Source organism: Neopsephotus bourkii, unplaced genomic scaffold (assembly GCF_033783945.1).
Source record: "Neopsephotus bourkii isolate Nb327-2 ecotype Australia unplaced genomic scaffold, CSIRO-AGI_Nbou_v1 NB_1678, whole genome shotgun sequence".
Taxonomy (NCBI): Eukaryota; Metazoa; Chordata; class Aves; order Psittaciformes; family Psittacidae; genus Neopsephotus; species Neopsephotus bourkii.
Genome location: NW_026902152.1, coordinates 286,407 through 313,071, shown reverse-complemented (window position 1 = coordinate 313,071; position 26,665 = coordinate 286,407). Strand labels below are relative to the sequence as shown.

General features: G+C 44.2%; 1 protein-coding gene and 1 long non-coding RNA gene across 2 annotated transcripts in view; both read left to right on the top strand.

Annotated features, from left to right (window-relative positions):
- Positions 1–224: 224 nt before the first annotated feature.
- Positions 225–26,665, top strand: part of GLG1 (golgi glycoprotein 1) — an 88,601-nt gene continuing 62,160 nt past the window's right edge. The window contains exon 1 of the mRNA XM_061375837.1: positions 225–618. Coding sequence (XP_061231821.1) covers positions 262–618 — 357 coding nt within the window. The 5' untranslated portion in view covers positions 225–261. The remainder of the gene's footprint in view (positions 619–26,665) is intronic.
- On the top strand, positions 15,284–25,369 carry LOC133224388 (uncharacterized). The gene is made up of 2 exons (XR_009728845.1): positions 15,284–15,961; positions 24,895–25,369. It is a non-coding gene; the product is annotated as an uncharacterized LOC133224388 (long non-coding RNA).

Below are 26,665 nucleotides of genomic sequence, written 5' to 3'. Positions count from 1 at the left end.
ATAATGGCGTCCCGGCTGTGGTGGCAGTGAAGCTACAATGGCGGTGGCCCCTCGCCCGCAGGAGTCAACGGCGGGAGGAGCCATACGGGGACTGACGGGGGAACTGAGGCGTCGCGAAAGAGCGGGGAAAGCGGACGGGCCGCGCGCTGTGGGCGGAGCCAGACTAAACCTCGCCCCCTCACCCGGAAAGGGGAGTGTCCCACGGTGGGCGGTGGAGTGATGTCATATGCGTGCTGATTTGCATACGGCGTGCGTGCCGCTATGTGGGCGGGCGGCCGCGCCGGAGGTGGTGGATTCAAGATGGCGTTGTGTGGACGTGTCCGGAGCCGTTGCCCGGGCCCCGTGCTCCTTCTGCTCCTGGCTCTGGTGGCGCTGCCCGCGGCGGGCGGCCCTCCTTTCCCTCCCGCGGGCCCCGTCGGTGGTGGCGGTCCGGCCGCGGCGGGGCCGGCGGCGGGGCCGGGCGCGGCGGGCCCTCGAGGTCCTCGCGGCGGTAGCTCGGGCGGCGGGTGGAAGCTGTCGGAGGAGGCGGTGTGCCGGGAGGACGTGGTGCGGCTCTGCTCCAAACACAGCTGGGCCAACAACCTCGCCGTCCTCGAGTGCCTACAGGATGTCCGTGAGGTGAGGGCCGCCGCCGCGCCGGGCTGGGCCTACCCGCGGCGGCGAACAAAGAGCGGGGCTCTGCGTCCTCGGCGGAGCTGCTGCGGCTCGGGCCGTTGCTCTCGTTTACTTCACGGTTTTGTCTCACGCAGCGGGATTTGTATGCAGGACGCCGCTGGGCGCTCTTCCCGCGCTGTGGACCCGCCGCAGCGGAGCTTCGTGTGAGGCTGCCGGTTCTGCGGGAGGGCGGCGGCGCCGTGAGCGGAGCCGGTCTCTGCCTGCACCAGCTCCACGGGCGCTCTAGACTGCGCGGCCGCCTCCGTAGCGCCCCCCGCGGGGTAGGTCCGGAATGGCTTCGTTTGGGGGTTACTCCAACCAAGGCCAGGCTGGATGGGGCTTTGAACAACCTGGTCTAGTGGAAGGCGTCCCTGCCCGTGGCAGGGTGCTGGAACTGGATGAGCTTTGAGGTCCCTTCCAATGCAAACCATCTTTGCTCTTGGAGGTCTTGGGAGGGCCACTGTACACTCCTGAGGAAAGGTGCTTCCCTAGTAGCAGCAGTGACCCGAGAGGACTAGTTTCCTCAGGTTCAGATCCACACCTCCGCCCAGAGCTCAGCTGCAGAGGCGGTTGCTTCCCAGTGCTTGTGTGTGCACTAAACTAGATATACAGTCATTAGACCTGGCTTAGTACATTTCAGGAGGTTATCTGGGCAATCTGCATTGTTCCCAAGCATCTGCCCTGTGTGGTTTGAGTCTAACTCAAGTAAAAAAATGTGGTGCCACCTCAGAGCCTTTTTGTAGCCCCATGTTTCATTAATTCCTTAATAGTTCTTCCTGAATTTGAAGAAGCCTTTTGGGGGAAGTATCATTTGTGAGCTGTTTTGGTGTTGAGATCTGTTCAGTTCTTGTCTTCTCTGTTGTAAAGTCCAGGAATGTCAGGCTGGGTTAGTTCTGATGGTGTTTACCCAACTGGCATTGTGGTCAGGAAAAATCTGTGCTCATTTCTCATCCGTTGTTGTAGAGACAGCAGATGGCAGTGACTTAATGGTTGCTCTCATCAAGGGGAGTGTTGAACCAATAAGTGTTAGTGGCTACCTGGCTTAAAATCCACAAATAACTTGGGTTTTTAGCTAACTTTATGTTTTAATTGAGGGCAAGTAATTTAGTAAAACACTTACGATAGGTGTTATAAATGAGTACTGATGCATCATCTGTCAGACTTACAAAATATTCTGATATTTACTCTATGAATAAGCTGTCCATTCCTGTTTCTTCCACCTCCTTGGGACCTTTGGGATTCCCTGCCAGGGAGGCACCTTCCAGTCTTGAGAGAATCTTGGAAGCTGTGCCCAGAGGCGGTGGCTTGTGAGCCACCAGCCTGCCAAAAAGACAAGCTCTTCTTGTTCTTTATTTCCAGTTGTGTGGGCCCTCCCTTCTCTTTTCACAGTTCAAGTGCTTATTGGGTTTTCTGCCATTTTCGTGAGGTCAACTTTTTTATTGTCTTGTGTCTCAGCTTTCTGCTGGAATAGTTATTTTAATGAGTGAAACACAGACTGGGGCATGGGTGTGCAGGGAGAAGATGAAGGGATGCTTTGCATCGCACTTTTATTTGCAGCAAGTATAAGTCCTTATGTTGGTTCTGCATATCTCATGAGAGTTCCACTGTCTTGAATGCTGTGGCTTACTGGTGTTTTTCCTTTTACCCTTTCAAAGCCTGCCTTGATGTCTGGAGTTTGGTGGCTGTTGGTCTTGGCTAGCTGTAATGCTGTCTGGTACCCAGTGCCAAAGGCAGATCCTTTTCCTGGGGTGAGGTCCCAGGTATGAGTAGGTCATGTTGGGGTTGTTTCAGATTGAGTTTTCCCTCCAGAAGTGCCCGTCTGCAGCCTTATTTGCTTGTCAGCCTGTAAAGAGCACTGTCACCTGGTCTTGGACTCAGGAAGTCACCTGCCATACCACAGATATGATGGGCTGCTTCCTGATGTAAAGATGACTTCTCAGAGTGCTGCTCTGTGAAATTAATTAGAATAATTCACTACCCTGTATCCCTTCTATTTAACTTGTGATATTTTAGGTAAAATGGTGTTTTAAACATTGGGTGGCACACTGGGTGATAGGGAAGAGGATCAGATGTTTCCTTCGCATTGGTGGTGACAGCGGAGGAAATGGGTGACATACAAACAACAATAACAGATAATATCTTTTCATTTTGACCCTAGAGCATCTGCCAGCTTTTTTGGACAATACCAAAAAAGTGACAATTGCATTTTAAAATGGGTGGGGAATAGCCAGGGGAAACAGCTACTTGAAACCTTCCTTTTGGGGCCATAAAGTATGGAGAAAAGAGATGCTTATTTTGTTAGCCAGTGTGAATGTGATCACATTATTCAGTATCTGCTGATTTGTTAGTATGGCAAACTGCCCAGCAAGTCCTCCCTTTTGCTTGGTAGTTCTCCTGAATCTGAAGGAATAGGAGTGTGGAGTTTGTGGTTGACTGGTACGGGAGCCTAGCTTGTAGGACGAATGTTGAGAGAAGCTGTTTAACACAAATATTCAGTAAAGAAGAGTTGGAAACAAAAAAAATGGTATAAAACCAAAGCAAACACACATGCCCCAAATCATAAAGAAACCCAAACCCAAAATAATTAAAGTTCTGGTTTTAAGAGGTTACTTGTAGGCTGTCAATTTAAAGTACTACCAACACCGATATTTAAGCACTGCATGTTTTTAGAATTCTTAAAATCATCCCTTCCAGCTGGTATCAAACACTGTCATTGATTTTGCATCAAGTCAGTGAATAGCTTGCTTGACCTAGCACAGTCTGCCCCTGTAGGTACAGAGCTCTTCTGCGTTTCAGGTTGTTACACATCTTGAAAGGTAGAAGTCATGGGGCAGTTGTGCTTTTCTGCTTTCCTTTCCCAGTAGAAGGATACTCTCTAATTCGTGGAGATAGTGGTCAGAGCTAGTCAGCTTAAATGATTCGGAGAGGGCCACGGGGACAAATCAGGAGCTGAAGCAGCTCCTGTATGAAGACAGGCTGAGAAAATTGTTCAGCCTGGAGAAGAGAAGGCTGCATGAAGACCTCATAGCAGCCTTCCAGTATGAGAAGGAGGCCTACAAGGATTCTGAAGAGGAACTCTTCATCAGGGACTGTAGTGGTAGGACAAGGGGTGATGGCTTTAAACTTAAACAGGGGAAGTCCAGATTAGATTCAAGGAAGAAATTTTTTACTGTGAGAGTGGTGAGGCACTGGAACAGGTTGCCCAGAGAAGTGGTAATTGCTTTATCCCTGGCAACCATCAACCAAGGCTAAGTTGGACGGGGCTTGGAGCAACATGGTCTAAGTGGAAGGTGTCCCTGCACATGGCAGGGGGTGGGAAGCTATATGAGCTTTAATGTCATTTCCAGTCCAAATCAGTCTGGGATTCTATGACTATAACCAGAAAATAGAATCAATAATGTGTTTTGGTGCATTTTCCTGAGAAATTAATTTCCTTCTAGATAAAATTATTTGTGCACTTGATATGTTGCTGTTTTGAGCCACTTAAATTTTGTCATCAGCATTTTAATTGTTACCTAGATAACTCCATGCCAAGCTATAAAAAGAGTAGCATGGGGTGGTGTCTGCTCTGGTTTCCAAAAATGTGTTTTGAAGTGCTTTTTTCTGAAATGATGCTGGTTGCTAACCTGTTTCTAGAGAGACTTCAAAGCTTGCATTTCACTCAACATGGACTGCAGCCTTTAAGTACTTTTTATGGGCTGCCTATTAAGCTAATTTTTGTGGGGGTTATTGTATAAATAAACCCATGAAATATTAATATGTTTGCTCGGTAAAAATGTTTGCATGATGAATGATGATTTGCGTTGAAAGCATGACTGAGTTGTTGAATTTGAGGTAGGAAACATAAGCAGATATGAAAATACCTTAACCATTGTAGCTTTGGCAAGCTCACCCGGCTTACTAGCAGAGTATAATTTTACTCTTAAAGCACACCTTGGGTTCAATTAATCAGTGAATTAACTTGATTTCGTTATTACTGAGCTTCACTTGCATTGCACTTACAAAGAATAGGTAATACTTAAGCATTATATCCATTCATACACCACTGAGGTGTTGTAGACTAAATAATTTTTCTAAGATCAAAACGGTCATGGTTAAGCTGGGATTAGAGATCAAAGTTTTGGCTTCCTGCTGCTTTCTTCCTCAGTGGTTCCATTTCTTTGGTAGCACCTTTGTGGCAGGGATGGTATAATTGAGCCTGAGTGCTCTGCTTTCTGAGCAAATTAAGGCTCTCTTCATGTTGAGGATTGGGTTAAGAACAAAACAAATCAACCTTGTATTTAAAGAAGAGTATTTTTCCTGTTATTTCAGACACATACTGTGGCCTATAAAAGGCCAGAAAATTCATTTGAGGGAATACATAGACTAGGAAGCATGTAACATTTGATGGATTGGGAATTTGAATGTTTCTTCCACATAAGTGTTTTATTTCTCACTTTCTATGTACCTGAGCTTCTGGTAAAATAGTGCCAGTGAAATTACTCAGTTTTCAAGGTTATTGGTGGAAAAGAGAAACTAGATGGTAACACATGCTTGGAGTCTTCATCTCTGAAAGGTCGTGTGTGCGCAGTCCCTGTGCTTGTTCAGTAGCTTCTCTACTTTCTTGGAAAAGAAACTGTAAATGTGAAGGCTTCCATGAAGTTTTTGGTTGCACTGATTTGGGTAAATATGATCTGTCACAATAGCTCAATTTGTTTTATTTCTTCTCTTTTATATCTATAATTTAATGAGCTGAAGGGTGAAGGTTTGGTCTTGCATGAGCGGGCAACATTATCTCATATTTGAGCATGCATTCATGTTACTTCCATCTCTTGCAGCTTTCCCATGCCCAAGTGGAGGCTGGTATTTAAAGTAGCATTTTTGAGCTGCCTGGGTTGTGGGAGCAAGTGACTGTTTACCTGTCCAGAGCTGTAAGTAATTGAGGGTTGTGAATTAAACATAGCAATGGGTAGGCTAGTTTTCAAGAAATGCAGATAGTGAAGACAACTGTTTACTGAGCTGGCCCATCTCCCTCAGTGCTTATCACAGAATCGCAGGCTGGTTTGGGTTGGAAGGGGAGCTAAAGGTCATCCAGTTCCAACCCCCTGTGATGGACAGGGACACCTTCCATTAGACCAGGTTGCTCCAAGTCCTGCCCAAGCTGGCCTTGAACACTGCCAGGGATGGAACAGCCACAGATTCTGTGGACAACCTGTGGCAGGATGGTTTCTTTGTGTCACACAAAAGCTCCAGTTCTCCTTGGCTTTTAGGTGAGCCGGTTTGAATAGGAGCAGCCTGTTTCTCGGAGTGGTAAGTGCATAGTTGTGGGATGGAGGCTGTTCTGGTTCTCTAATCACTATTGCAAAGGAGTAGGTAGTTGGTATTCTAGTCATGCTCTTAGAGTGCCTGCAGCATTATCATCTAGTTCAGATACCAACACAAAAAGGGAATTTATTTTTTTTTAAGCATTGATCAGAAACCTGGAAAATGTACCTGTAAGCCTTGCCAAGGGCTTTGCTTACACTCTCCTTTTTTTCTAAGGGATATTGACCTGGTGGGGATTCAAAGGCACCTTCCCAGGCATGGGAGTTTAAGATCTCTGACATTCTGAAGGCTAATAAAAAGCAGAATTCTTACCTATAGTTGAAGTTGAGCTGACTTAAACTAAAAATTTGTTGCACTTTTGAGACATTAATTATTGGGCTGTAACTGGACGCTGGTCTCTCTATATACAAGGTTGAAGCCTGTGCATCTGTATTAGAAATATTGAGATACCATTCTGTCAGAAATGGAATTTAATTAAGAACGAACTTTTTTTTTTTCTTTTGTGGCAGAGGCACATTGATTTGAATGGTCAAGACTGCTCCTACCTGCTTCAGAAAATAATAAAATGTAAGATGATTCTTTTAAAGTAAATGGAAGGGAATGGTTGGACCAAGGAGGAAGGGATTGAGATTATTAAAGTTTTGAAAAATACTTAAGCAACAACAAAAGAAAATGGTGGTGACAAGGCTGTAACACTTCCTGAAGCCTTTTCTCCTGAGGCTTGGTTTCTTAACTGAGATTAGCACATTTTTGTTCTAAAGTCCTTGGTTTTCCTTGTGTTGAGATAATGTAAGCCAAATTTCCTCCTGGCTCTTGTAGTTAAGTCTTACTGTAAAATTGGAAATACACTTTAAAAGTCCGTTTTCTGTTTGGCTTACTTCTTTTGGAATCAGCCTTTGGTTTCATCTCAGGATACAGCAGTATTTAAAAGTACCCTTTTAATCTTACTAACGTCACATGTGAGCTGATTAGAGGGTACAGTGGTGTCTCTCCTGCTAGGTTTTGGACTTACTGTCTTGTGAACAGCGTGTTAAGCACAGGTTCTTGGTTCTCCATATCCTTACTGATTTTAACAGTCTCTGTTTTTATCTGAAAGAGTTTCTTTTGTGTTTTTTTTTTCTCAGGGGTGGAGTTGGTTTTTTTGTGTTTTATGCTGTTCTTGGCAGGATGATGCTTGTGGTAGCTGGTTATGCATTGACTTGGCCTGGGATGTTTGGCTTAATAAAAGGGTTTATTTTACAAGCCTGCTTCCTCTGGTGAGTTGGCACTAGTGGCCTGCTGTAGCTCTGAATACTGAGGAGGAAAGGAACAGGAATACAAGTGGAAAAGTAAAGTTTAATGCAGGCTGCACAGTCTGGGGATGGCTTGGGATGAACTGAGAAAGCTGTGTTACATAGAGCTCTGTTTTTGGGAAGGTGGTTTACTGAGTGAGGTAGGTGAATGCATTCAGAAAGCAAGGACTCCGTGGGTTGTTACAGCAGAGACAGGTACAGCTAGGTTGTGTTTCCCCACTTGCATCCTCTCCTCCCTCATACTGGAGGAAAGAAGACCTCTCTAGCCCTGGTGTTGCTTCAGGTTGTCATGGTTGGAACTGAATGATTTGAAGAAAGAGAATTCTAGGTAAATTATGTGCTGTCTTATTTCCCAGCATAGAGACAATGTCTTAATGTTCCTTACAGTGTAGCTTTGCTGGATGTGAGTACCCTTCTCTTGATGTACTCTGCTGGTTTTGGACTTTGAAAATGTATGCTGACTTTTGAAAAAGCTTTACAGTTTCTCTTCGTAATAATAAGCCCCAAAGAATTGGGTTAATAAAAGGTCATCTTTTCACCCAAGGCAAAATAATTGTCTTTTTATTTTAAATCTTGCCTCAAAATATTTTTTTTTTGCTCTTCTGACTAATTTAGTTTTAAGATGTGTAAAGTTGATTGCTATGGCACTAAGTAATTTCATTTCTGTTAGCTGATCATTTTTTTTATCTCCATGGGATACTCTTATTTTCTGGATGTTCAGTTTATCAGTATCAATAATTGTGTGTTAGATAAGGAGCAGAGCTCCCGCCTTCCCTAGGTACCAGCTTGTAGCCCTCTCTTCATCAAGACAGTAGATGAAAACCCATACTGTTCTACTCCTGAGCTGAAGTTGCATTCATAAACAGTGTCTTGGCATGTGGTGTCCAAATGTCACCAGCTTGAGGCGGGGAATTTCCTTCAGTAGGTAGAGAGGTGTCTGTTTTCACTACACTTTTTTTGGGGGTGTAGTGCCTGAGTTTATTTTTTTCCCTTTGAATAAGTGTATCTTGCAGCTCTTACAGCCTTCTGGAGCTTAGATCTCACATGTTTGCGTTACAGTGCATTACTTGATTGTAATGGCTAAAATCTTGCCTTCACTAAAAATGTGCAGTTTATGTCTTTCTGATTGTCAGTGCTGTGGCTTAAGACTAACTGTCTTGCCAGGTAGCAAGGAGATTAGTATCTCTTGCCAGGTAATAACACAGGGACAAACAAACATTAATCTTGCTGGAGAGGAAATGACATTTATTATTTGAATCTTTGCCTAAACCAGTAAGAACTGCTGAGGTGACAAACAGGTAGTATTCAATGTAACAAGTATTCATGGTTTCTCTACATGCCTGGAGTATTTTAATCTTTTGTGGTCAGTGGTAGAAACTGTGTGCGGGTCTGTGGAAAGACTTCTAGTTTCCTTATTTGATTCTTCAGAGTTTCGATTCTCTTCTAGAGAACTTAGCTACTTATGTTGCTGTTATTACGTACTTAGCCGTAACAGGGTAGGTTAATAACAAATAGCTATTCCAGCCCTGCTATGCAAAATTATTCAGGCGAATGTGCTTTTTGTTTGAAAAATAAGCCCAGCTTAATCCAGTGGCAGGTTTGCTGTCCAGATCATTTGAATCTTAATAGGAGGCTCACCAGCCTTCATCATGCTCAGTGATTTGCTAATTGAGACTTTCTTTTCTAGACTGGCCTGTTAGCACAGAGAAAAATACTTTTCACCAAGTGAACTGCAAAACAAGCTCAGCAGAGCGTGCATTCTTCTAAGGGGTGAAGTAATTGCCCTACAAAAAGTTTTGATAGAATTAAAAAAAACCCCCAAAACCTGCTTGCCTTGTAGACTTTCTGTAACAGTCTAGGCTTGATTTGAGCGGAGTCAACTTTTGTTACACTGTTCTCAGCTGAGTTGAAATAAGATCCTGAAAAAGCTTACAGTAAGGTCTTTCATTATCAAGTTGTTTTTTCTGCTCATGTCAGCGTCTCCGTGGTCTACCTACATATGTCATAAAATCAGAAAAACTAACCACTTTCAAGTAATAGCACTGAACACCTCAGTTCTTGTAATTTACAACATGAGTTGTTCCATAGACTGCAGTTCTTTAGCTGTGTTCATGGTGGTTTAAACAAATCAATATTAATGGGATCCTCTTATTGTACAATTCACACTTCTACTCAAAATCTGGTCTCCATTGGTATAGGATCAGAATATATGTAGGATTAGATATAGGATACAGGATTGAATAGTTAAGAGTTCTATGCCATTGATATATCCCATATATATATTGATATATCCCATTGATATAGGATTAGAATAGTTAGAGTTGGAAAGGACCTTAAGATTATCTAGTTCCAACCCCCCTGCCATGGGCAGGGGCACCTCACACTTAACCATGTCACCCAAGGCTCTGTCCAACCTGGCTTTGAGCACTGCCAGGGATGGAGCATTCACAACCTCCCTGGACAACCTATTCCAGTGCCTCACCACCCTCACAGTAAAGAATTTCTTCCTTATATCCAGTCTAAACTTTCACTGTTTAAGTTCTAACCCATTACCCCTTGTCCTACCACTACAGTCCCTAATGAAGAGTCCCTCCTCAGCATCCTTATAGCCCCCTTCAGATACTGGCAAGCTGCTAGGGGGTCTCCACGCAGCCTTCTCTTCTCCAGGTTTAACAGCCCCAACTTTTTCAGCCTATCTCCATATGAAAGAATTTCTTTACTGTGAGGGTGGTGAGGCCCTGGAACAGATTGCCCAGAGAAATGGTAAATGCTCCATCCCTGGCAGTGTTCAGGGTCAGGTTGGACTGAGCTTTGGGTGACACAGTCTAGTGTGAAGTGTCCCTGACCATAGCAGGAGGCTGGCACTAAATGATCGTAAGGTCCTTTCCAGTGCAAACCATTCTATGACTCTATGGGGAAAAAAAACCCCAACAACCCACTGTGAGTGACTACAAATTCAAGGGTGTTCATGCAAAGGCTTGCTTTTTTTTTTTTCTCCTTCCTTCCTTCCTGTAGAGGGTAGTGTAAAGATCTTCCTAGAATGATTTGGATTGGAAGGAGCCTTTGAAGCTCATCTAGTCCAGGCTTCCTGGAATGAGGAGGGACATCTTCAACTAGAGCAGGTTGCCCAGGACCACATCCAGACTGGCCTTGAGTACCTACAAGGATGGCATATCTACCATGTCTCTGGGCAACCTGTGCCGGTACTTTAGCACCACTAAAATTCTTTCTTAAAGCAACAAAAAAAAAAAATCCAAAAAAGCTGAAACATTAACTCATGGTGTAAGGCCTCCCTATGTTTTTATTAAACTGGGTACTGGGATGGGACTCCTGTGTTGAATGCGCGTCCTGCGTCTGGGTATCCCAATGATAACAACATTGTCTGGGAAGGTGCGGTACTAGGGAACAGCTCTAAAGGTGTATGGTCATTCTAATGTTACTGTTAATAGCTTTAATGAGAAGTATATGCGCAAAGTATAGTTGCAGTAGATATGTGATTCTGCACTTCCCTCACAGAACACAAAGCCTTGCTGTGTTTCATGCTTTTGCTTCATGACCCTTTTACCTGTGCTTTGGCAGGCGCTGAGCAGGCAGTGAACCATCACTGATCATGCTGTCACCTCTATGCAGAAATAGCAGCAATGTACAGGGTAGACTTTACTGGAGTGATGCAGGGTTTTTTTGCTCAGGTACTCATGGGCAGTGTGGCTTAAGCTTGTCCACATCAAACCCCTTTTGCATGCTATGAGGCTCTGTTGGCTTCCTTTCTCTGAGCACCTCACAGGGAAGGCCTACACAAAGGTAAAAAGCATGCCACAAACCACAGGGGTCTTTTGTTTCTCTCCCCTCCTCCAGGCATTTATGAACTCTTCCAGCATCCTGTTATGTAAAAACGTGGCCTAAACTTGTTCTGCTGGGGAGAGTGCTGATGGAATTTAAATTCTTCTCTTTGTATGTCAGTTCTTCCGAGAGTAATTTCCCCAAATGCTTTTCCTCCCTTGATACCTTACAGTGAAATCCATCACAGCTTTGTAATGCCCTCAAGGATTATTTAATTTATGTTGTCTTCTGATGTCTTTTGCTCTCCAGGGTTCACTGTATTTTAAGATTAGAGCTGAGGTGGGCTGTGTGCTGCTGGCATGGAGCTGGAAGGAGTACTGAACTTGCCTTTCTCTGTTGTGTAATTAAAAGGTGAAAATCAGTGGTCCAGCCACTTGACCTGCTGGTTATTGGCCAACCAGAGCTGTATTATCCAGTGTGTTGTCTGAAGTGGCTTGGGACAAATTGCAATAGCCAAAAACCTTCCTATGGCTTAGAGTCATGCTTCATGAATAACTTTCACACCAGCATATTGTTGCCATCTTAAAGTGATCTTTTGTCTGTTGGGAGGTAGAGCTTGATTGATCTCTGACTGTAATTGCTTCTACATAGTGGGATCCCTAATTTGGAGTTGGGATCCTGTTGCAGAAGTCGGAGTTTGAATTAAAGAAAAAAAAAAAAAAAGCCCCCCGGGAAACCAATATTGAGCCACTAAAGTGGAATAGTAAAAAAGGAAAATGTTAAGAGCAAGTAGCAGAGAGCTTATAGCCTGTTGGGGATTGCAGTGTTGGAGAAACTGTGTGTTTTTGAAACTTTGTCTCAAGTTTTAAGGCAGAGTATTACTTAACATACCTTGGTTGTTCTGATCTTAAATTGGGCCAGAAGAGTCCTTCCAGAGTGAACTTTTGTTCTCAGGAGCCATTTAAAATTGTGCAGACTGGCTGATATGACAGTTTGCTACCTTGAGAACTGTGTTGCCCAAAGTATTTCTGAACTGCCCTTTTGGGATTTGTCATGCATGATTTTAAGTTCTTTATAGGTTGCGTGCTTCTACTTGTAAAAGCTGTAAAATGAGCCAAGAGGTTATCTTTGAAAGATACCTAAAATAATGCCTCACTCAGAACTGCTGAAACATTGATAATGTCTCCCACAGCATCCTTATAGGTAAGCTAAGGAAGTGTGGGCTTGATGATCAGGTAGTGAGGTGGATCAAGAACTGGTTGGAAGGAAGAAGGCAGAGAGTTGTGGTCAGTGGGGCAGAATCTAGCTGGAGGTCTGTGATAAGTGGAGTACGTCAGGGGTTGGTGCTGGGACCAGTGCTGTTTAGTATTTTCATCAACGACCTGGATGAGGGAACCGAGTGTACCCTCAGCAAGTTCGCCGATGACCCTAAACTGGGAGGAGCGGCTGACACACCAGAAGGCTGTGCTGCCATTCAGGGAGACCTGGACAGGCTGGAGAGTTGGACAGGGAGAAACTTGATGAAATTCAACAAGGGCAAGTGTAGAGTCTTGCATCTGGGGAAGAACAACCCCATGTACCAGTACAGGTTGGGGACTGACCTGCTGGAAAGTAGCGAAGGGGAAAGGGACCTGGAGGTCCTGGTGGAGGAGGATGAACATGAGCCAGCAATGTGCCTTTGTGGCCAAGAAGGCCAATGGCATCCTGGGGTGGTTAGTAGGTCAAGAGAGGTTCTCCTCCCCCTCTATTCTGCCTTGGTGAGGCCACATCTGGAATATTGTGTCCATTTCTGGGCCCCTCAGTTCAAGAAGGACAGGGAATTGCTTGAAAGAGTCCGTCCCAGAGCCACAAAGATGATTAGGGGAGTGGAGCATCTCCCTTATGAGGAGAGGCTGAGGGAGCTGGGTCTCTTCAGCTTGGAGGAGACTGAGGGGTGAGCTCATCAATGTTTACAGATATGTAACGGGTGAGTGTCAGGATGATGGAGCAAGGTTTTTTCAGTGATATCCAGTGATAGGACAAGGGGCAAGGAGGTTCCATGTGAACATCAGGAAAACCTTCTTTACTGTGAGAGTGACAGAGCACTGGAACAGGTTGCCCAGTGGGGTTGTGGAGTCTCCTGTGTTGGAGATATTCAAGGTGTGCCTGGACAAGTTCCTGTGTGATGTACTTACTCTAGGTTACCCTGCTCTTGCATAAGGTGGTTGGACTAGATGATCTTTTGAGGTCCCTTCCAACCCTTGGGATTCTGTGATTCTGTGAGTAAAATTTGGGCAGTGTGAATACAGGGCTATTTGTTCCCATGTTTGCAGAGCTCCTTGTTTTGTTTTGCCTTTTCTAATAAGTTTATATTTTGGGTACTGTCCCTTGGTAGCACTGCTTTGTTTTTATACTGTTTAACTACATGTTCAGACTTGAATCCAGGACTTCAGCAGGCAGCTTCCCTTCCTTCTGTGTTCACTGGTGAATCTGAAACCTTCTGGACAGGTGACCATATGGGTTGTCAGCTGATGAGTTATCTTTATAGAAAGAGACTGGGGGAGGTGGAGAACTGAAGAGCACAGCCACTTTCGCAGTCATGAAACCACCTGGAAATGTCAGGGTTATTCTCTCTGCTTCTAGAAGCTGATGTGCAGAAGCTGAGAGTCTCCAGTCTTAGGCAGGCAATGCTCTTTGCCATTGTTTTCTAGCTGAGGCTCTTCTCATGGGATATTGGAGCGATAAGCTTGTGTTGAGCCTCTGGGCATGAAGCCATCATTAATAGTCAAGGTGGACACTCTTGCTTGTGGGGTTTTTATAACATGAAGTTTTTCATATCGCTTGTACAAATGTCAAACCAAATCTACTGTAGCCAAATCATCTTAATTAAGTCTTTTCAGGGCAAGGTACAGGAGCTGTTATTCTAGCTTGCTCCTGTGTAGAAAGTACTTGTTTTCCTAGAAACAGACTGTAATATTCAGTGATACTGATAAAATCACAGAATTGGCCTGATGACAGTGAATACAGTAGCGGGGAAGACTGATTTCGCAGAGAAGCAAATAAGAGGTTTTGATTAGGATCTCCTCTTGGATTACATGCTATATGGCTGGGACTTTGACCATGGAAGTGTTTATCTTGAAGTTCTGTATTTTTTTCGGTTGAATGCAATAACAGTTGAAAGATGCTGCCATTTGTTGGTAAAGAATTACACAACCAGGTGAATCTTCCAGAATAACAGGGACTTGGAAGGGGTAGAATTCCTTTCTATCCTGGTGTTCCAGGAAGTGGCAGTTTTGCTTTACTGAGGCAGCCACTAGTATCTCCCATCTTGTTCTGAGGACTGCTACAGCCCTGGGGCAAGTGAAGGAACAACTTCTTTCACATCAGTTGCCATTCCTGAAGAGTTACCCCCATGGGTATGCTCTTAATTTGCAGCCTTGCTTGTTTTTTCTTGCTGGGTTGCTCACATTTTTTCTTCTCTGGGTCTGGCTGTCCAAGCTGAAAAACCTTCTGTAAATCAGACAGGTATGCTGTAGTACAGATCTGTCAGGTACAGGAGGTTGCAGACATCTTGGGCTGGACCTGGATGTGAACCTGTGTTATGATCCTCCCTCACTTCGGGAGCTGCTGGTTAAAATAACTCTGCTTTGGTTGCTGCTGCAGTACTTGGCAACAGTAGACTAGTACACAGGCTGAAAGCGTGGGCAAGGCAGTGAGTCTGTCTCAGTGCAGTGAACAGAGGTGAGGTTTCTTTTTTTTTTTCCCCCACTTGTTTTTTAATATTAAGTGTTCCATAACCCTTACACACTTTATCTGTATAATTTGGGGAATTACTAGCCTCTCTTAACGCAGTAAATGGCATATTTTTTAAAAAGCAGTCTCTCACTTGAATAAGATGTAGCTATGTTTGTCCTTTACCAAAACAAAAGCAGCAATGAAGCTGGTGAAGGGCCTTGAGCACAAGTCTTACCAAGAGCAGTTGTGGGAACTGGGGTTGTTTAGTCTGGAGAAAAGGAGGCTCAGGGGAGACCTTATCATCGCCTACAACTCCCTGAAAGGAGGTTGTAATGAGGTAGGTGGTGTTCTCTTTACCTGGGTAACAAGCAATAGGATAAGAGGAAAGGGCCTCAGGTTGCATCGAGGAAGGTTTAGATTGGATATTAGGAAAGACTTCTTTACCTAAAGGGATGTCAAGTCTTGGAACAGGCTGCCCAGGGAAGTGGTTGAGTTGCCATACTTGGGGGGATTTGTGTAGGTGTGGCAGTTAAGGTTTAGTGGTGGACTTTGCAGTGCAGATTTAACAGTTGGACATGATTATTTTAAAGGCCTTTTCCAACCTAAGTGATTCTGTGATTCTGTTTACCATTTCCTAGCAAGATTTGTCCTATCAGAAAGTAACAGTGCGTTGGGTGGAGAGCTGAGTTATTTGGTGTTTTACATCCTTCCTTGCTGTCTGCTGCTAATTCTAATCCATGGAAAGTGCTTTGTGAAAAACATGGAAGAGTTTCTTTTGCCTGTAGCATCTCGGTACCTATATCACTGTGTGGGATTGAAATGTTCCTTCATCCTTCTTCGGGAGCAAATCTGCAACTTGTTGTCCAAAAGGAGTTCTAAGACTACAAGAACAGAAAGTGCTATTTCTGTACCGGAATGTCTGAGACTCTCATCTAAGTGTGATCTGGATCAGAATACAACTGCCCTTAAGAGCTTTCTGTTCTCATATTTGATATTTATGTGCCTGGTAAATATTCATGATTTCATTGCCCTACACATTGATCTTCCAGGAGAACTGGATCTTCTTTTAATGCAACAGAGACTCTGGGAGCAGCTGTGGAGGATGGAAGTGCACATGCAGCTTGTTCTCAAATTCTCTAGACAATGTGTCTTGCTGAGTGTGTCTCACATGTTTGTGTAATGTAATCTGCAACAATCTGGGAGTGTAAGAGGCTGAGGTATGCGTGGTGAATACTGCTGGTGACTTTGGGAACACTGCGGTGCTCCATCTTGCCCTCAGCTGTAAGACTGTCAATGCAGTTGGGAGGTTTTATCAGCAGAGCTTGCTGTTGAGAAGAAAGTAGTCATAGAGAAAAGCAACAGATAAAAGTTATCAAAATAACCCTTGCTCTGTGGAGAGGAAGGCCTGTTGGTTACACTTGCATTTGAATGACATCCTGTAACACAATATGAAAGTTTAGGATGAAGGTAGCAGGCTTGCTTTGTGTTCAGAACTTTGTTACTTGGGTAAGGTGTGTGGGATTTAAATGTAAAATTAAGCTTAATAGCTTTAAATCCTAGCATGTGTCAGGCTTGTCCAAACTTAAATAAACTGAGTGTGGAACAAGAATGATGCACATCTCTTATGTGGATGAGCCATGATTGAGTACTTGTTACCCATGTGATCAGGGCCTTATTTATAAGGTGTTTGAGTGTCTACAAAATGGCCTAGTGAATGTAAGATGAGATTTTTTTTTTCCTCTGAGCTGTTTAACAAATTGCAAGTAAGCTATTTGTTCTTCTATTTTTTTCTCTTAGTCTTTTCTAAGTTTAAAAAAGACTCCCTAGTTGACATAATTTTGACTGTTCAACCATTTACATGGTGTTGAGGTATCCATGTCCTGATTGGTGATTTTTGGTGGGTGTTTCAAATAATTCATGCTGTAAATTTGCAGTAGCACCCATAGGAGGGGCATTGAAGTGGTGTGAAGGACATGGTGACCCATCAACTGAGTGGTGAGGTCTGTAGCATGTGAGGCGTATATGCCATAGATGTGTCAACAGCAAGATTGCTGCATGAGGATTCAGGTCTTCCCCCTTCCCAAAAGGGGAAACAGCTTTAGCTTGGATTTCATTATTAACAGTTTCCCTTTCTTCTGTTTAATGAGTAAGCTGGCCTGGCTGGTCACTCTTTCAGAAATGTTCTGAGATTATAGTTTCAGGATAAGGTAGTCGGCTCATCTCCCGGCAGTGATTTCTCTGCATAGAGTCATAGAACAATTAGGGTTGGAAAGGACCTTAAGATCATCAAGTTCCAACCCCCTGCCACAGGCAGGGACACCTCGCTCTAAACCATATCACCCAAGGCCTCGTCCAGCCTGGTCTTGAACACTGCGAGGGATGGAGCATTCACAACTTCCCTGGACAACCTATTCCAGTGCCTCACCACCCTAACAGGAAAGAATTTCCTCCTTATATCCAATCTAAACCTCCCCTGTTTAAGTTTTAACTCGTTACCCCTTGTCCTATCACTACAGTCCTTAATGAAGAGTCCCTCCCCAGCATCCCTATAGGCCCCCTTCAGATACTGGAAGGCTGCTATGAGGTCTCCACGCAGCCTTCTCTTCTCCAGGCTGAACAGCCCCAACTTTCTCAGCCGATCTTCATACGGGAGGTGCTCCAGTCCCCTGATCATCCTCATGGCCCTCCTCTGGACTTGTTCCAACAGATCCATGTCCTTTTTATGTTGAGGACACCAGAACTGCACACAGTACTCCAAGTGAGGTCCCATGAGAGCAGAGTAAAGGGGCAGGATCACCTCCTTCGACCTGCTGGTCACACTCCTTTTGATGCAGCCCAGGATATGGTTGGCTTTCTGGGCTGCAAGCGCACACTGCCAACTCATGTTCATTTTCTCATCGACCAGCACCCCCAAGTCCTTCTCCCCAGGGCTGCTCTGAATCTCTTCTCTGCCCAGCCTGTAGCTGTGCCTGGGATTGCTCCGACCCAGGTGTAGGACCTTGCACTTGGCATGGTTAAACTTCATGAGACTGGTATCAGCCCACCTCACAAACGTGTCAGGATCCCTCTGGATGGCATTCCTTCCCTCCAGCGGATCAACCGAACCACACAGCTTGGTGTCATCGGCAAACTTGCTGAGGGCGCACTCAATCCCACTGTCCATGTCAGCGACAAAGATGTTGAACAAGACTGGTCCCAACACCCATCCCTGAGGGACACCACTCGTTACAGGTCTCTAGCCGGACATTGAGCCATTGACCACAACTCTGTGTGCAGCCATCCAGCCAGTTCTTTATCCGCTAAGTGGTCCATTCATCAAATTGATGTCTCCAATTTAGAGGCAAGGATGTTGTGTGGGACAGTGTCGAACGCTTTACACAAGTCCAAGTAGATGACATCAGCTGCTCTACCCCTATCCATCAGTTCTGTAGCCCCATCATAGAAGGCCACCAAATTGGTCAGGCAGGATTTCCCCTTAGTGAAGCCATGCTGGCTGTCACCAAGCACCTTGTTGATTTCCATGTGTCTTAGCATGCCTTCCAGGAGAATCTGCTCCAAGATTTTGCCAGGCATAGAGGTGATAACACAGTGCATGTTACGTATAGCTTTCAAGTACTATAGGTGCAGCTCTTGCACCCTGAGATCATTACTGCAGTTAATATGCCTCATTTATTTCCAGGCTGTTTGATTACAAAGCTTTTCTTAGTTTTAATGCTATTTTTTGAAAAAGGGCTTGTCTCAGGGATGTGTTTGGCTGGTTTGGGGGAGGAGTGGACAGTGGGTTTCAAATGACAAAATGTTTAGTTTGTCCTCTTCAACACTGCACACCATGGCATTCAATAACAAGTGTAGTAGTGTGGGATAATTGCAGGTATATTAGTCTTTTCTGAACTGAGCGTTTTGTTTATTGAGTGTCAGGGTAAGATGGTTAAAAGGTTCTAATGAACTTTTCCTGGCATTTTTTGGTGCATCTACAAATGCCTTGTCTGTGAGATTTGCATGCTTCAGCCAGCCCTTGATGTTTAGCTCTTATTCTGCTTTTTATGCTGTCTTTACATTGAAACCTCTGCAGAGTACTTCAAGAGAGAGCACCTCTGAAAAGCAGTGTCTTGGTTTGTTTCCACACTTTGTGTGTGAGGCAGGGGAGTGTCTTCAGGAGGAGCTGAAGCCTGAATGCCTTGCTGGCTAGCAAAGTCTGCTTCAGTGCTCTAGTTAAGAGTCTTGGAGCTGCCGGGATAGCGAAATATGCTCTGAAAAAGGGTGTTAACATGAGCATCCCTGTGCAGGGAGACATGGCTGAGGCATGATCTTACAGTTATGCATTGCATGTCACTAACAGAAATCACTGTTGATGGGTGATAGTTGGAGGTCCAGGCAACTGATGAAGTGAGCACTGATTTGACTCACAGAATTAAATCTGGGAGTAATAACTTTCAAACAGTTGTCTGCTTCACTGTTAAAGTTTGCTGCTCTTGTGGCCAGGGTGCCTGAAGAAGACACACAGCACTAGTACAGGGAGAACAGGAACTGGTTTCAGTGTGTTGGCTGCTGAGGAGAGGCTTCATGTGTTATGTAGTCCCTGCTCCAGGTACACTCATCGTCTGTAGAGAGACTTGGACACTGTCAGCTCATGCAGGTAAAAAGCTTGGTGGCTGAAGTCATGAGATCCTGTGGAGGAGCTTTGTACTGAAGTCAAGAGGAAAGACTTTCAGTTCCATGTAATAGAAATAGGACAAAGACTTGGTGAGAAAAAGATGTCTGTATTATGCAAAACAGGGCTTAAGGGGGTTAAAATTTTGCACTTGTGGCACGTGGTTGTGTAAATGAATTCAGATTAGGTATCTGGGGAGGATAATGGAAGCATGTTTTAATGAACCCCGGCTAATTACTCGTCATTTCTTGATCAATACCCAGGAGACCTCAAACTGCTCATATTTAAAAACCCTTATATGTGTGTATATATATATATATGTATGTATATAAATCCTCTGCATATAATTAAAACAACTGGAGGCACTTGGTTTGTAATGTTCTAGTTCACAAGGGCTTTATGTATTTGGAGGGTGTCCTGTAAAGTTGAAGACTTTCAGAAAGTATTGTGAATTTTTGATGTGAAGTGCAGATGAACACATGGGCTTCAGAGAGCATAAGTTTTTTGAATCATTTTGCTGTAAGTGTATGTAAGTATGTGGGATGATGAGTTGGGTTGCTTTAATATGATGTGGTTTTTGCTATAGGGTTGGAACCTGTTTCACATGCTGGTGTAGACCAGGCAAGGCAGATGTATGTGGTTTTCAGCAAGAGCAAATAGTTCCTGTAAATACTTGCTGGCATATGTATGTTGCTGAAGTGACCTGTATATGGACCACCTCTTGTGTTGTCTCAGAAGCTTGGTTTTCACCAGAATATTGTGTATGAATTTCAGTGTACTCAACATGAATACAAAATAAAAATGTTAGGACATAAAGGACTGTCTTAAAATAGTTTCCTGTTAAAGAATTTGTAATATTCTGTCTTTTGCAGTTGAGCTAATTAACAAAACCACTGCATGTTCATAGCTAATGCATCACTGTGTATGTGCCTATGGGTAATGAATGCATGACAGAGGTGAGGAAAGGTAACCCTTCAGCAAACAGCCTGCAACACCATCTCCTCAAGTTCTGTTTCATGAATTCTTCACTGCATTCAGTGAGAAATGCCAAGTGTGTCAGACTTGGCTTTTATTCTAGTGTATATTTAACCGGTCGAAGCTTCTGGTTTCTGCTGATAGCAGCACTGATTTTATCGGTGGAATACGTACCTGTGCAGCCTGCTTTGACTTGCCTAGTGAGGGAATGGCTATGCACAGGAAAGCTTTAGGCAGCCTCTCAGACCATTAATGCTACACCATCACTTGAAGGCTTGCCTTGGGTGGTAAAGGGGTGTGAGAAGCAGCATGTGCCTTGGAGAAAGCCAAGTGAGGAGGCTAGTGGTCTCATTAAGGGAATCCTAAGTAGAGGGTTCTCTGTATAAATGAACATCAGGTGGTGCTGACTTAAAAACCCCACAAACCCCAAGTAGTAGGTCTTGAAGATTATAAACCCTCACTGACTCCCACTGAAATGATATAGTGGTTAATGGGCTGGATGAACAGATCCTTTGCCTGGGAGCTTTCTGAATTGAAACTGGCAGGCAGTTTGAAGAGCTGGTTCCTGAGGTCTGAGCAGTCTGCTCCAAAGCTTGTTTTATTACACCCCACAAATTTGCTGACTTGGTAGAAGCCTTGAGAGGGATGTGGTCACAGCTAGAGAGACCAGAACCCAGCTCTGTCTTGAGCTTGGTAAGAGAGGGGTCCTTGGAGCAGGTATTCGGCAACCTTCTGAAGCACAATCCAGCTCTTCCCTCTCTTAGAGAAAACCCAACACACCCTTTTCATCAAAGAGTGCTGGAAGGAGGATCCCAGGCTGAAAGCTGCAGTTGTCTTATGTTGTGTTAGCATACTCTTTCCCTGAAGTTTTCAGAAAGATTGAAGAACTTTGTTGTTTGTATTCTTTCAGAAAAAAGTGGGAAAGTTGGAATTTTATGCTTTAGTGTAATTGCAAAGTTTGCTTCTGTGTTCTCTTATTTTCATTTAATGTTTCTTTTATGCCTAATTCTTGTCTGCTTTGTTTCATTGCTGGTACAGCTGTTGTTTAAAAAGGAAAAAAATCCCTGTTACGCTATCAAAGAGATTGTTCAAGCATGACTAGAGATAAAATTAACTAGCAAGTCAGTGCTTTGTGCTCTGAGGAGTGGCTTCCGATGATGGCTTACATTCTCGTACCAAAAATGACCTTAGGCAGTGATATAAAAAGATGGGGGTGGGCAAGTGTTATCGGCTGGAGTGAAGCTTTTTATCCAGTGGTGGATGTAAAAGGACAAGATCTAACCTTAGGAGTGGGTCAGTGGTAGATGGTTTGATTTTATTTTTTTTCTTTATATACAGAAGTCTAACAAGTAATTATTTGACAATTACCACTTTCCAGTGCCTTCCATGCTTGTACAAGGCATAGCTAATTGGTTTGTGGCCTTTTTACAAAGCCTTTACTGAGCAGCTTCAGTAAATGATTGTTATCACAGCGATTCTTCCCTGCAATCTTGTCCTTAGTTTCTGGTGAGAAGGTGGGACAGGTTTCTAACCACTGGGCTTACTGATTTGGTTCTCCTGGCTGTGCTAAAAGAAAAGAACTGCTGTACATCTCTAGATGATATAAAAACCTTCAAATATACCAGCTACTCCTTTGAGAATAGACAAACAGACTGTAGTTTTACTGCAGTGAATTCCTACTGCAGATCCGATGTGCTGGCTTCAGGGTTTTTTTTTTCTCTGTGTGATATGGTATCTGCCTGGATTTCCAGCAGCATAGCTGTGCTGGTGAAAAATTGTGTCTGGTTGATGTCATCCTAAAAAACATGTAGAAAAGGCCATAGCCATTCAGGCTTCCTAGGAGCAAAAGTGGTAAATTAACACAGTAATAGTACCAGGTTTTCATTTCTTACTGCTTAATTTTCTGTAGTTGCATGGCTGATTACATAATCGAATATTCAGTTTTCCTCAACCTCTTAGGTACTTGAAACAGATGCAGTATTTTAATGCTACTGGTGATCGTATTCACTGACAATTGTAAATGTTACTAAAGAGGCAACACAGCTGATAGTCTGCAGCTTAGTATATTGATGGCTGTGTTCAGAAATCCGCTTAATTTGCGTTCAGATCTTATGTCTGGATATGTTGCTGTATGCAGATTCCTTTGTGGGCTGTCTACAAGTAGTTCAAAAGCCAGTACTTAAAAATCAGAGAACCTTGTAGCCAGCTGGCTGATATAAAATCCTTTTCTTGATCTCACGGCAGTTTTACATTGCCCTGCAAGGATATCATGCACATCTCTGGAGCTTTAACAAATTCAGCTAGAATGCGTTCACATGAAGTGCTTGCTTTGCTGGTGCTGGAGTGTGAGGAGCTTCATGTGCCGTGGCATGTTGCTGTGCGCTTAGTTTTGCCAGCTGAGTTGCTTACAGGACCAAGCTGTGAACTGAATTCCTGACAGAGGCCGAGGTTGTGGGGTTGACCCAAACCTTTGATGAACCAGAGAATGGATGGGGGGCAGACCTGAGGAGAAGGAATGGGGGGGCACTGATTGATGGGATGCTCAGCAGGAGTCAGCAGTGTGTGCTTGCAGCCCAGAGCCCCGTGTGTGCTGGGGTTCATCCCCAGAGCATGAGCAGGAGGTCGAGGGAGGAGATTCTTCCCTTCTGCTCCTCTCTGGGGAGATCTCCCCTGCAGTCCTGGGTCCAGCTCTGGGACAGCAACACAAGAGGGTCATGGAGCTGTTGGAGCGAATCCAGAGGAGGCCATGGAGATGCTGCGAGGGCTGGAGCAGCTCTGCTCTGTAGCTGGGCTTGTTCAGCCTGGAGAAGAGAATGCTCTGAGGAGACCCTAGAGCATCTCCAGTGCTTAAAGGGTCTACAAGAAACCTGGAGAGGGGCTTTTGACAAAGGCCTGTAGGGACAGGACAAGGGAGAATGGCATTAAACTGGCAGGGGGGAGACTGAGATGAGCTCTTAGGTAGAAGTTCTTCCCTGTGAGTGTGGTGAGATCCTGGCACAGGCTGCCCAGAGAAGCTGTGGCTGCCCCATCCCTGGCAGTGCTCAAGGCCAGCTTGGACAGGGCTTGGAGCAACCTGGTCTAGTGGAAGGCGTCCCTGCCTGTGGCAGGGGATTGGAACTGGATGAGCTTTAAGGTCCCTTGTATCTTAAGCCATTCTGTGGTTATGATTACCTCAAACAGCATAGCTCCTCAAATATTTGCATTTGCAGTGGCATTTAGGGTGCCATTGTGAACGGAGAGCTGGAGATTGGTAGGGGATGTGGAAAGAGTGGTACAGGGTAGATCCTGCAGCCTGGGATGAACTGCCATGTGTCATTCTGTTTGGTCTTCAAAGTAGCTGGCAAGATCTAGCGAGTCCCACAGGCAAGTGGTCAAGGAGCTGGGTAAGAATTCTTAAATAAGTCTCTTTTTAACAAGTAGCTCTTAAAAGTATGACAGATGTACATAAAGCTCAACATCTGGAAGTCTTAAATCAGCTCCATTGACAATGACTTTGCAACAACTCAAAATTGTATTGCTCTCTATTTTGAAACCATGTGGTTGTTGTCCAGTGATCAATCTTGGAGGTTCTGAAGAAGGTGAAATGGATTTTCAGAAGTTGAGATGCATGTGTGTCTCATGTATGAGAAAGCAGTAGTAATTCAGTTTTATTAGACTTGGCAACACAAGACCCCTAGAACAAAGCTGAAAGGGCCTTTGATTTAAGCATAATAGTGTAGGTATTAGTGTATAAAAGAAAGGTCAAGGAGAAAGGATGCTGCAGAGTGCATTTCCAGGTTGTTAAAATGCTAAAATGTCTGTAACACCTTCTTTTCTTGCTGCCTTCTGTCTTGTTAATCCTGCCATTGCCAGTGAACTTGACAATGGAGCAGAACTGGGTGAACATGCAGACCTGAGTGTTGCACAGCTGTAATCCGTTGCTAGGCTTCTTCTGTGGTGCAGTTTACCTACACTTTTCTTTCAGACTTAATTCTGTTTGATTTTCTGCTGTGGTCAAAGGAGGCTTTCTGCTGAGACTAATTTGCTGTTGTGTTGCTCAGACTTGTGAATGTGTTTTGCAAGTCTCAAAAGATGTCTGATATTTAACCAGTGTTAGTGATCAGAGATAACTGTGAATTGAAATGGATGCTCTCAGCCAAAAAAGGAGCGTCTTGATTTACAGTGAACTTCTGGGTGGCTCACAGCCAGGTGGAAATGTGCTCAAAAGGAATATAGACTTTGGAAGTGCTTCATTATCCTTTCTAGTCAGTACAGAAAGGTTATCTGGTGTGATTTTTTTCTGGTGACTAGTTTCTAATTAGTTACTGGAGATGGGGATTGCAAATGCAAAGTGGTAGTACGTGTTAGGCTGGGAAATCCCTGGCATCTGTTAAAGCTCTAGCACTATCTACCTTGAGTTGGCTACTGCCTGCAGAGTGGTTCCCTCTTGAGGAAGAGAGCTACTGCTCTCAAATGTCTTCTTTGTCTCACTTTAAAGAGAATAGTGTTTAATTTTATGATGTTGATGCTTGTTGCCTCTCATAGGGAGCTGTTGGAGTGCATTTACATCCTGGTTCACCCAAACTGGCTGTTGTGGAAGTGTGCAAAATGAGCTACTTCAAATATTACACTAGAGGAATCAGAGCGATCTATGAAGTATCTCATTCCTTTATACCAGTGTTACAAATGCCAGCTAAATGAGGAAATTAACATATTTATTAATGCTTGTCAACACTTTAAATTCAGATTTTCGCTAAATGCTGCGGTACATTTTCTATTTATATAGCAGCTTTGATCTAATAGGTAGAGATTATTAACTTAGTAAAGGTCTGGTCAAAAAGAGAGGGTTGTACCTTTTCCTTGAGGCATCTGCTTATTTTGAAGTCACAAAACATCTTATCTTCCCTCTTAAGAGTTTTTATGCTAACATTCCCTATGACCAATGACTGTAACATCTGATTCAGTACCACATTTTGGCACAAGCTGTATAAGGTACAATAAAGGCTCACTTGATTTTTGGCTTGTGGCTTTTTTCTAGTGCTGGCAACTGAAAAAGATCTTTTGTGCAAACTGAGCAAATTTGAAGTAAATTAAGCAAATGAGTGCTCAAAAGCCCTTTTCTTCAAAATGCATCTTAAGATCTCACTATAAGGGTGGTGAGGCACTGGCACAGGTTGCCCAGAGAAGCTGTGGCTGCCCCATCCCTGGCAGTGTTCAAGGCCAGCTTGGACAGGGCTTGGAGCCTCCTGGTTTAGTGGAAGGTGTCCCTCCCTGTATCAGGGGGTTGGAACTGGCTGAGCTTTAAGGTCCCTTCCAACCCAAACCATTCTGTGATCCTGCCCCTCTGCGCTCATGAGACCCCACTTGGAGCACTGTGTGCAGTTCTGCTGTCCTCAACATAAGAAGGGACATGAAGCTGTTGGAGAAAGTCCAAAGGAGACCACAAGGATGATCAAGAGCTGGAGCACTTCCTGTATGAAGACAGGCTGAGAAAATTGTTCAGCCTGGAGAAGAGAAGCTGCATGGAGACTTCATAGCAGCCTTTCAGTATCTGAAGGGGGCCTACAGAAATGCCGGCAAAGGACTGTTCATCAGGGAGTGTAGTGATAGGACAAGGGGTATTGGGTTTGAACTTAAACAGGGGAAGTTTAGGTTAGATACAAGGAAGGAGTTTTTTTACTGTGAGGGTGGTGAGGCACTGGAACAGGATGCCCAAAGAAGTGGTAAATGTTCCATCCCTGGCAGTGTTCAAGGCCAGGTTGGACAGCGCCTTGGATGAGGTTATCTATTGTAAGGTGTCCCTTCCTGTGACAAGGGGTTAGAACTGTATGATTTTAAGGTCCTTTCCAGTGCAAACCATTCTGTAAAAAATTCAAAGGTGTTCTTGCAAAGGCTTACTTTTTTCCCAGGGGATACTTTAAATCTGCCTTAAAGAATTAAATCACTTTAGAAAACTGCCTATTAGCACCTCACATTACGGTGCTGCTGTGTAAAGCCTGAATGCCGCATGCCTTCCCTGGCTCTCTTGTGTTCACAGTGTAGAGCCTAACTCTGCTAATCCTACTTCCACCAAAACACTGAATAGAAGATGAGGGAGAAGGATCAAGTCTTCAGTTTGAATAATTGATGGATTAACCCCGATTTGCTTATCTTGAAGGGCCGCAAGAACTGGCTTCTTGTGGTGAGCCCCACCTGCCCTGGTAAGATCTTGCTTATTCTGGCAAGTGTTCTTGCTGCACAGCAGAGTCATTGGAGGAGGCAGTCTTCCAGGAATGTTTGGGAAACTACCTGTGTGTTTTAGAGAGTGTCTTACTCC